General features: G+C 56.6%; 1 protein-coding gene across 4 annotated transcripts in view; it reads left to right on the top strand.

Moving 5' to 3' along the window:
* The first annotated feature begins 2,113 nt into the window (after positions 1-2,113).
* SPACA7 (sperm acrosome associated 7) overlaps positions 2,114-11,231 on the top strand; it is a 28,138-nt gene continuing 19,020 nt past the window's right edge. Inside the window, exons 1-3 of one of the 4 annotated variants that reach the window (XM_019443870.2) lie at positions 2,114-2,357; positions 5,850-5,909; positions 10,484-10,585. In XM_019443870.2, the coding sequence (XP_019299415.1) occupies positions 2,174-2,357; positions 5,850-5,909; positions 10,484-10,585 (346 nt within the window). In that variant the 5' untranslated portion in view covers positions 2,114-2,173. The remainder of the gene's footprint in view (positions 2,358-5,849; positions 5,910-10,483; positions 10,586-11,231) is intronic. The other 3 variants (XM_019443871.2, XM_019443872.2, XM_019443873.2) reach the window with 3 other exon arrangements.

Genomic DNA, 11,231 nt, shown 5'->3' with positions numbered 1-11,231 from the left:
TCCTGCACGGGAGGGATTAGTGTTTTTGCTCTAATCAGGCCTTCAACTGATGGAATGAGGCTCACCCCCATTATGGAGAACAGTCGGCTTTACCCAAAGTCCAACAGTCTGAAAGTAAATCTCATCAAGAAGCCCCTCATGGAAACATCCAGAATATTTGGTCACATGTCTAGGCCATGTGGTCAGCCAAGTTGGCACCTAAAATTAATGCTCACAGAGAACCCCATGAAATCTCAAATGTCTATATAACCAGCACAGGGAGAACCAGAGAGAGGACAGGCTTTGAAGATGGAGAAGACCAACCACAGCCAAGGAACGTAGTGCCTTCTGGGCACTGGAAGAGGCAGAGGAAGAAAGTCTAGAGAGCCCTTGGAAGTCACACATCGCTGCCGTCCACCCAGTGTGGACTCTGTCCTCTGGGACTATTAAGATGATAAATTTATGTTTCTTTCTTAATGTTTTTATTTTTGAGAGAGAGAGAAAGAGCACAAGCAAGGGAGGGGCAGAGAGAGAGGGAGACACATATCTGAAACAGGCTCCAGGCTCTGAACCGTCAGCATAGAGCCCGACATGGGCCTCGAACTCACGAACCATGAGATCGTGACCTGAACCGAAGTCGGATGCTCAACCGACTGAGCCACCCAGGTGCCCCTAAATTTATGTTGTTTTAAGTGAGTGTTGAGGACACGCCTGCCCCAGGTGGTTCTCCCCAGGTTTGCTCCCCAGCCCCTCACAGGGAAATGCCCGGAGCTGCCTTCTCCCAGTGGCATAGGTAGGAAGTGGGACAAAAATTAAGAAAATTGTCAATTACTGATCAAATGCAGGTCATTTGGGGCTGATTGTTGTAGCAACTGCTGCTTAACCACTCGGACGGTGGCCCTGGACGGTGGGTCACAATTCTGTCACTCGAGGTGCCGCTGTCCATTTGTGTTTTGTTTCCACTGTCTCATGTGGGGACTGCTGGTTCAAGGACCTGAACAGCAGAAGTCCACACCACTGGTCTATATGTCATCAGTCCATTAATTAGCTCAAGTGGGACATGAAACCCGCCACATCACCCGCAAACCCAAGCCACGTTAACATGCCTGAGGGACATTGCAGATATTTGCAGCGTCCTTCATGATCACTCCCACAGGTAGAAGGGTTCCACTACATCCACCAGGAAGAATACCTAAGCAAAAATCTGCAAAAGTTCCCCATTTCAGCAATAAAAAAATCAGAACTCTAAGAGACCTCTGGTAGGCCAGCCATCTTTAGAGCCATTACCAGGTTTTAGGAGGCATGGTTGTTCTCTTTTACCCTGGTCCACTCCCCTGGGACCCCACACCTGTTTACACAAGAGCAGTGGCCTGGGCAGACCACCCACCCCACTGTGAGCCCGGGGACAGGTATCAGTCCTGGTCGGGCATGACCCAGGCGAGCCAACCAGAGTCCTTCCTTTGGGGTTTTCTCACAGATGTCAATGGAGAAAAGCCTAGAGTGTCTGAGACAATGAGCTGTGGGACATATGTAGCCATGCTCCTGTCTTGGGATGAGAGTCCACCACCAGAGAGAAGTCAGGGCTGCTGAGAAGGAGGGAAAGGGGGAGAGTGGCAGACCTGGGGCATCAGCCCTATTCTTCTGGAAATGCTGGTTCCAGCGCTCACCATCCGCCTTCCAAGGCACCTCTTGTCACTTAAGCTGATTTTGGTTGGCTCTGCCACGTGCCCTTAGAGTCTTGATTACTATCCCACCCCTCGGGCTTCAAGGACTGCAGGACAAAAGAAAGCTCCAGAACAGGAAGTGAGCACGCTAAGGGGATCTCTGTTACCCTACTGCGCCAGTCAGCCTCCCTGCTTCGTCACACGGCCCCGACACAGCCCTCCCTGCACAGGGGGCAGGACGCCACTCACTTCCTGCGTGACGTCACAGGACCCTGGACACCAGACTCCCTGCATAAGGGGCGGGACCCTGTGCACTTCCTGCCATGACGTCACAGGATGCTGGACACTAACCTCCCCGGAACACGGGGTAGGACCCCGCGCCCTTCCCATCATGACGTCACAGCTCCCCAGACATGGCCCTCCCAGCACGAGGGTGCAGGACCCCACTCACTTCCTGCTGTGAGGTCACAGGACGCTGGACACTACCCTCCCCAGAACACAGGGTGGGACCCTGCTCACTTCCTGCCGTGATGTCACAGGACCCTGGACATTCCAGGGTATCCTGGAGACCAAGGTCTTCTGGGCATGGTCTTCCTCCTTCAGCTGGAGGGAACATGGCAGGAGACAGAGGAGTGACCCTGTTTGTCCTGCTGCTGTCCTGCTGGCGCCACACGGAGCCCCAGCCCATCAACATGACTTCAGGTACAGTCACAGGTGGGTGGCTGTTGGGCGGGTGGGAAACGCACGTCTCCCTGGGGCTGAGTCAGGCCCCTCCCCACCTCCCCAGTTTCCCATCCATTTCTGGGAGAGAGTGAAGCGAGTTGAACACTTTTTCTACCTTGAAAGTCCTTTTCAAACTCCAGAACCCCATGGGGAAGGAGCGTATGCGATGTATTTTCACTTGTTATCACAGATGATTTCTAGGGCACCTGGTGGTTCAGTCAGTTGAGCGGCCGACTCTTGATTTGGGCCCAGGTCTTGACCCCAGGGTCATGGGATCCAGCCCCGCATTGGGGTCCGTGCTGAGTGTGGAGCCTGCTGGGGGTTTTCTCTCTCTCCCCTCTCTGCCTCTCTCCCCTGCTCATGCACAAGCTTGCTCCCTCTCTCTCTCTCTCTCTCTCTCTCCCTCTCCCCCTAAACTAAGGAAACAAAGACAATTTCTAACCTCCCGAAAGTCGAGGGGCAGCACAGAGACCCTGCCGCCCCCGCCCTGTCCGCCACCCCGCACTTCCTGCACACACACACTGCTGCTGTCCCGGGACCTTGTAGTCCTGTCCAAATGGTCTTACTGCTTCACCTAAACCTTTTCTTGCTAACGTGAGGCGGTTGTCCCTTACACGCCGGTGTCATGAAGACCCGGACAAAATTAACGGAAGCCTGCACAGCAGCTCATCCCGGCTGCACCCGATCCGCCGTGGTCCCCGAATGCCCTTGTCAGGGAGGGTGCCGATCACACCCAGGACGGCCCCCGCGTGCCTCTGGCCCCAGCCCTCCCATGCTGGCCCCTTCTGCGTGGAGGATCCGAGCGGGGACAGGCCGGCCGGGACGGGATGGGACTCTGTGACTCCCCAGCAAAGGATGGCAGGGAGGCAGTGCTCCGTGACCCCCCTACCCCACTTCCTGCCAGGAAGCTCTATTCTCAGGCCACCCAGCCACTCTTACACCTGCCGCACAGGTCACCACAGATGGAAGGAACGGGGCAGAGATGGTCCTCCAGCCCCAGCTCCCAAGGATGGCTGAGTGGACCCTGAAGGCTCACCCACAGGGTTTGGGGGGCTCCTCTGAGAGCAGGACCATGGGTGCTGCCTGAGCCGGCTCTGTGTCCCCTCCCACCCTTGCCACGCCCACACGTCCGGGTTGGGGGGCGGGGGTTGGGCCAGGCCGCAGTCGGGCCAGAAATCAGGTGGTCCTGAAAGGACTGAACATCCCCAACTTCCTTTTCTTCAGCAAACTGAGCTCTGAGGCGCTTCCCAAGGACAGTGTCCTTTGCGACGCCGTGGGTGCGGATGGGGCTGTAACAGGAGGGGGCCGTGTGTCCCCCATGGGAGGGCGCGTCCCTCCAGGCTGCTCCTTCCTGCTCAGACTGTCACGTGCCAGTGCCCTCGGGAGGTGCTCCCAGCGCTCAGTGACGGAGCACTCCTCCAGCCCTAAGGCAGCCCGCCCCTCCCCAACCTGGTCTCCTGTCCAGACAGGGACACCCTTAGGTGACCGTCATGGTCTTCCCGGCTTGAAAGGCCAGTTAAGGGCAGTCTCTAAATCATTTTCTGAAAGGAAACAGTGGGTTTCCTTATGGGCTTGCGGCTGGGGCGCAGGGGAGCGGGAGTACCCGTCTCCGGGGGTCCCAAACAGACCAGCTCCGGCCGCTGACAAAATCCAAAGGTGGAGACAGTGGTGGTGACACGAGAAAGGAGTTCATTTCAGTGAGGCCAACAGCCAGAAGACAGCGCGGACTGGCGTCTCCAAGACTGTCTCCAAATGCAAAGACCCTTCCAGGTTTATCTGCAGAGATGTGGGACAGAGGCCAAGGCACAGGCAGATGGACAGGAAGGGTCATGTGCATCATTGTCATGGGGTCCATCACGTGTGGGCTCCGGCCGGCTCAGGCAGTTTCCATTCCCATCAGAGGAGGCTTTGCCCTCCGAGTCTTGCTTGAGTTAAGGGAGAAACTGGAAATGAGAACTTCATCTATTAGAAAGTTTGCAGTCAAAATGGGGATGGTTGAAGTCCCCCCCCCCCGGGGGCTTACCGCCTCCCAGGGCACTGGTGCCGTTGGCCAACGTGAGCCGCCCTGACCACGAGGAGAGACGGGAACGGCAGCCATGGGCCTGGTTTGACTTGTTTTCCCCAAATTAACCAGAGCACAGCCGCAGAGGTCAGCAGCGAGCCCTTCCCGGTGTCCGGGATGCGCACTGTGCAAATATGGAGGAATAGTCAGGGATCCTGGTAACTCCGGCGCTCGGCGGTTTGAAGCCGAGAGACTGTCAGTCGGAGGTGACAACAGGCGAAACACGCCACAGCCGCCACCGTTGACAATGCACTTTGAAAACCGTGCGGGTATTCTAGAGCATAAATATTTTTCTGCACACGCTTGCTGCCTGACTGGCACAATACTCCCATTATAATCACGGGACAGACACAGAATGAAAAGAGTATTTTTGACAAAGTGCTCGCTCGACGCAGCTGTGCCCATTCTTAATGACTCATTAATGCCTCATCCTCGGCGAACTGTACTTTTGTTTGCCTCGTTGCCGGGAGGTCAGCACACTGGGAAGCGATTGTCATCTCCGTGCAGACCTCCTTGCAGAGATTTCCGCATTGTTCTAAGCCCCGCGCGTGCAGATGAGGCCATTGGTATGCAGATTGTCCGTCATTAAAACCATTTGAAAATCAGCGTCGTCACTGGTTTACTGTTGGAACGAGAGTCTGCAGACGCCTGCGAGCTCTGTGCAGCCGGGCAAGGTGGCGCTGCCCAGCGGGTCCCGGGCGTGCCCTCTCCCCTCCCCGGGGGTGGGAGGGGAGGCTGACCTTGACCCTGAGTTGAGGAAATGGACGAGGACACCCAGCTCTGAGCAAAAGGAGTAGTAGGGAGCTCCCGGCTGGTGCAGCTGTACAGAAACCCTCACTCCATGCACTGTCGGGCCCCCAGTTAGGCCGGGGAGGCTGGGGGTCGGGCGTCCAGGGATCCCACGGAAGTCTGCCGTCTGGCCCGGCCGGCTCACCCCTGAGACCCCGTGCCTTCCCTGTAAACAGACCACCTGGAATCACTCTGCTTCTGAAGGGGAGAGAGCCGGTGGCCAGTCTCTCTGGGACCCCCTCCCGACCAGAGAACCCCCACCGTTCCCCAAATCACATCCCTAAGCTCCCAGAGGCACCGGCCTCTGGAGCCCTTCAGAAAGGACGTGCGCGTCCCTCTTGGTTGGCTGTCCGCGGAGCACGAGCAAGGGCAGTCATCCCTGGTGCCAGGACGCGTGTTCCCTTCTGAGGGACGGTGCCAGCGAGCACTGCCCCACACGGCAGGAGTCAGAGCACAGGGCATATCCCTCTACCACACGGCCACCTTGCCCGCCACTTTCCGGATGAGAACCCAGTCCTGGGAACCCCTTGCAGGCCTCTCCCCGCTGCAGCGGGCTGGGGGTGCCGCAGAGAGAGAGATCAGTGCAAATTCAATGAATTGTTAAACTATTAGGGTATTTATTTCCCCCCTAGGTCCAACCACTGAAATGCCACCCAACTCAAAAGATCAGGAGGATATACCTGGAATATTTGGTAAGGAACCTCCTCATATCGGTATTTGGCCTGTATCTGGAGGGGTGGGTGCCTGTGAATGGGTGCTCCCCAGAGAACCTGGTGGCACAGGTGGAGGGTGTGATTTGGTTTGAGGTTAGAACCACACGCCATGGCCACAGCCATGGCCACGGCTTCAGTGCTTTCACCTGAGTCAAACTTCCAAGAATTCAGGAAAGAAGTAGAATTTTAGGCCATTAGACGCAAGAAGGGCCGTGCAGCATCGCTTCTGAATGCAGGTCCCCAGACCAGCAAGCCGTGCCAGCCAGGAGCACGTAAGAAATGCCCAGTATCCAGCCCTCCCCAGAAGTCCTGCTGTCCTGGGAATTGCTGACTTTAGGGCTGCTCAAAAGAAGTACAACGCAGGCCACACATACGGTTTTAAATTGTCTAGTAGCCATATATTTTTTAAGTGTTTATTTTATTTTTGAGAGGGACAGAGAGAATCCCAAGCGGGCTCCATGCTGCCAGCACAGATCCTGATACGGGCCCTGAACTTAAAAACTGTGAGATGGCGACCTGAGCAGAAATCAAGTATCAGATGCTTAACCGACTGAGCCCCCAGGCGCCCCATCCAGTAGCCATATTTTTTTTTTAAAAGAAGCGGGTGAAACTTAATCACATTTTGTTTGATGTTATCATTTCAACGTGTAACCAACATAAAAGTACTAATGAGGTATTTTCAGCCTTTTGTCACACAGAGTATTCACAGTTCAGTGTAGTTCACGCTTAGAGGACATGTCAGTAGGACACGCGTGGGTCCCACATGGCCAGAGCTACGGGGCCCCCAGTTCTGGTCCAGCCCTCACTTCACATTTGTAGAAGCCCCCTGGGCAGAGAGGGCTCCCGGCAGTCTCCCTCCTGCTGGGACGGCTCTCCCCCTAGGCTCCGGCTGGGGACTTGGACTTCCCTGGGTCTGAGCAGGAGCCCTAGAAACTCGAACAGCGGAGTGCCTGTCTGGTGATGTGGGCTCTTTCCAGCAGCGTCTCTGCCACGACGTTGGACTTTGCTGCATTTCCAAGTCTGATGCAGCAGAGGCCCTGGGAAATCCTCTCTGACCGCCAGAGGGATGGTAGACAGACAGACAGGTGGATTGGCAGATTACATGAATGAGCGAATGAATGAATGTTCCAGTTTGGTCTGGGGCTACTCCGCTCATCTCTGTGCTTCCCGTCTCAGACTCAGAGGCAGTGGTTCCAATGCCCACAGGTGCCTCAGTCCCCCTGAAGCAGGTCCTGGCCGTAAAACGACAGGACATCAGCTCTGTGTGTGGTTCAGGCCTTGGGGAGAACTCAGGTGCATGGAGGCCCCTGCCCCACGCAGGTGTGAGCTTAAAGGTGTGACTTAGATGCCCTTAAAAATGCTACGTGCAGGTCAGGTAAGTCTGAGGGTGCCAGACCTGGAAGGGCGAGGCCTCATCAGGTGAACTTTCCAGCAAGAACGGGGCACCAGCAGGTCCACGAGCGGTGGAGACAAACGCTCCCAAGTTTCCTGGGTGCTCTGACCATCCCGGGCCCCGCAGGACCATAGTCCTGACACCAGCACCCCCTCCATCCCGTGGGCTGACCCCCCAAAGTCCCGGCTACTGTGGAGAATGTCGGAAAGGATGAGTCACTGGGATTTCTGATCAACTAAGCCCAGAAGGGGAGCTGAGGCTCCCTGTCTACCCACCGCATACTTCCCCCGGGTGGGGGCAGGAGAGTAAGACATCTGCATCTCTGGAAATAAGTGAGGCCACCGAGTGAGAACAGCAGGGTCTGCCCATTCAGAGCTCCCTGTAGCAGGGCATCCGCCAGGCCACCGCCATGTGCTTGTGGCAGAGACTCAGGTGGGTGGGGCGGGGAGAGCTCAGGGTGGAAAAGAGGTGGCTAGGGCAGGGACCCTGGGGGAGGTGCTGGCCCAGGACAGCTTGGGGGTGGGCTGCGGGAGGTGCTGGCCCAGGACAGCTGGGAGAAGGGCCTGGGGAAAGTGCTGGCCCAGGACAGCTGGGGGGGGCGGGGCTGGGGGAGGTGCTGGCCCAGGACAGGTGGGGGTGGTCCATGGGGGAGGTGCTGGCCCAGGACAGCTGGTGGGGGGGGGGGGGGCCTGGGGAAGTGCTGGCCCAGGACATCTGGGGGGAGGGGCCTGGGGGAGGTGCTGGCCCAGGACAGCTGGGGGGTGCTTAGGGGAGGTGCTAGCCCAGAACAGCATGGTGGGGGAGGGGAGGCTGGGGGAGGGCCTGGGGGAGGTCCTGGGCCAGGACAGCTTGGGGGAGGGGGCCCAGACGTGGGTGCTGGCCAGGACACCGGGGCAGCTAACCAGAAGCAGGTCCAGGGATGGGTTAGGGAAGCACATGGGGCTTTCTCTGATTGGTCCCAGGTTGGAAGCAGGACAACAGTTGGGGAAGCCGTCCTGCCTTCAGGGGCAGATTACCCGGGGGTGTAGGTGCGGCTGCAGGAGTGCCTTCTGGAAGGTCCCCCCCCAACCCGGCCTTCTGGGCTACGGCCAACACCATGGGCTGGTTTTATTTTGACGTAGGTCTGGTGCTTGTCTGTTTGTATATTCAGTATCTCATTTATCAGAAACAACAAGTTACCCATAAGAAATTAGACACAATTCGAAGACAGCGTTGTTTCACTCGTACAGCAACCTGATGCTCTGTCACTCCCTGAAGGTTTCTGCTACGATTACACGCACAGTGCCTCTGGAGTCCTGTTGGAACTTGTGGTTTGGGTTTGCTCACCTCTGAGGTGTCCCCCAGCCCCCCTCTGAAGGTGGTGTGAGGTCGGCTGGCTTCGGCCTCCTCTTGGCCCTGAGGACTGTCCCCGCCCACTTTGAGGACCTCTCAGGATGTGTGCAGCTGATGGTCTCTAGTGTCCCCAGGAGGCCACCCGACTTCCTTCACGAGGTAGACTGGTTCCAGGAGCTCCCACTGCTTTGAGCTGGTCAGTCAGGCTCCTGTCCCGGCCCCTGGTGGGTGCTCTGTAAAGTGCTGTGCACAGTCACACATGTAGAGTCCTGCCCCTCGCACACGGCTACGTATTTGCTCCAGACAGAGACCAGGGACCAGGGCTGGGCCGCCCTTGACCCCCAGGCATCTGGACAGTTTCTGGTACACAGTAAGTGCTCAATACAAGTTTATTATTCCCATGAATCTCCGCTCTTCTGTCTGACCCAAAATCTAACTAGACACCTTGATCTTCGGGGACTTAAAATGGGCTCTTCCGCACAATAACTGGCCCAGAAGAGTGGCCAAAATCTTCTCAAGGTGGAGACAGGTGTGGCAAAAACCACTGGCCACATGAGCAGGGCCAGAATGGCAGCAGTAAAGGGCTGTGCTCCTGTGTCACCAGCAGCTCGGCGACATCAAGTCATGGCCCTGAGGCCACCCTGGCCATCCCTTGAGCTTCTGCCTGTGGTCATAGATGGCGTCCACAGCCCCAGAACTGTGTCCACTTCCAGGGCAGGGAGAAGTAAGGGTGTGGGGGGTGAAGCCACCCACTTCTCTCTACCGGGAGAAGCAAAGTTCCTGTCAAAGCCAGTGGGCTCGCTGACCTTTGCATGTCCCGAGCACCCAGCCGCCCCACGGCCCCAGCCAAGTTTAGCTTCTGTGGGGGAGGTTGGAGGACGCCACACAGAGCCGTGCAAGAGCGTCTTCCCATACATGGTGGTGAAACCTTTGTTTCCAGTGATGCTTCACGTCTGTTCCCCTGGACTCCTGTAAGTCACATGACTTGGAACCAGGGTGGGCAGCCGTGTGCTTTGCCCAGCATCTCAGGGCTCCCAGGATGTGGACCAGGAAAGTCTGGGCAAACTAGTCATCGGCTGCTAGGTGGGCTCCAGCCTCAGCACCTGGACCGACTGCTCAGGGTTCCTCGTAGGTGGCAGAGGTCGGGCAACTCCCAGCTGCTGTCTTTTAAATTACATTAGTCTCCACCACGGTCCCCGACTGTGCTAAGGGCTTTCCACATACACGGCTTTGTGTGACCCTCGTAACACGCCTGATGAGATAAGACAGACCCATTTTACAGAGGAGAAAACTGAGGGTCCAAGTAGAAGCTTCCTGGGTCGTGATCCAGTGAGAGTGAAACCAGGACGTGGGTCCCGTCTGTCTGACGCAAAGCCCAGCGCACTTACGTTAGAAGCTTCCTGGGAGCTGTCAGGGAGACGTAGAGGGAGAGAGAAAACAACGCTGCATTCTGCAGAAATCGGGAAAGACCGTGTGCCTCCAAGGGGACGGCTTGGGGAAAGTCTCAGAGGGGACAGAAGGACAGAGGGGCAGAGAGTAGAGGTGGGACGGCACCTGGACCAGGCTTTCTAGCCTCGTGTCTTTGGGGAACAAAGTTTATTGTCCAGGGCATCTGGACGCCCTCAGGTTTTCAGGAGTTGTTGAGGGGGGCAGTGGTCCCCCACCCCAGACAGGGCTCTTTAGAGACCCCAACCCTGTCCGTCTCCACAGTGCCCCTTGAGTTCCGGTTTCTAGTCCCGCTTCACAGACTGTCTTCGGTCCAAGTAGAACAAGAGGGTACCTGTCCTGCTCCGCTGGTTCTGACATGTCCTTATGTGCTTTTCCCAAGATGAAATTCTAGTCCAAGAGATGTTGAATCCAAATAAGTCATCAGTGGCTGGAAAGCACATGACAGCATCAACATTGTCAACAAAGTTGTTCAACGATAAAAGCAAGTATACATTTTTTAAACCTGTGATTGCATTGCGTGTACTCCTAGAGGTCTGTGGTCTAGGTCAGACCTAGAGGTCTGATTGTGAAGACATAATCCTACCAGTTTACATTCTTTAAGGCCAGCTTACTTCTGGGGCAAAAGCAAATGGCGGTGTGCAAGAAACAGGTGTCCGGAACCTTCTCTGTAACCTTCCCGAGATTGAGGCGGCCAAGCCGAGGCTGGTGGAGACGAGTTCCTCTTATTTTGGGGTGGTCTCGGGGGTGCACACACAAGCAGGCTCTTGTGCTCAGGATGCAAAGGTGGCTTAGCCACTGCGGGAACGGGGGGGACACATGGAAACGGGGACTTGCGACCACCCGCTCACTGACACGTACCTAAGCGTTGAGAGCCCGGGCAGTGACATTGACCCCATTGCAAGCGGGACAGAACAAAGGTCTGAAGAACCTGCCCGAGGCCACACCGCTAGTAGTGAACGTGGAGAGAGAAGGCGCTTTTCCAAAGGGCGGTTCCGTGGTGTCCGGGGTGCGTGTCAATCAGTGAAACAGCTCGCTGAGAACCAAGACCCAGTATTTGGCTGACAGTTACTAAGGGGAGGCCGGGAGCAGAAATCCACAAGCAGTGCGTGAACTGTATTCAGCAGCCG

Source organism: Panthera pardus, unplaced genomic scaffold (assembly GCF_024362965.1).
Source record: "Panthera pardus isolate Hobbes unplaced genomic scaffold, ASM2436296v1 HiC_scaffold_1, whole genome shotgun sequence".
Classification (NCBI taxonomy): Eukaryota; Metazoa; Chordata; class Mammalia; order Carnivora; family Felidae; genus Panthera; species Panthera pardus.
This window is presented reverse-complemented; position numbering and strand designations above follow the sequence as displayed.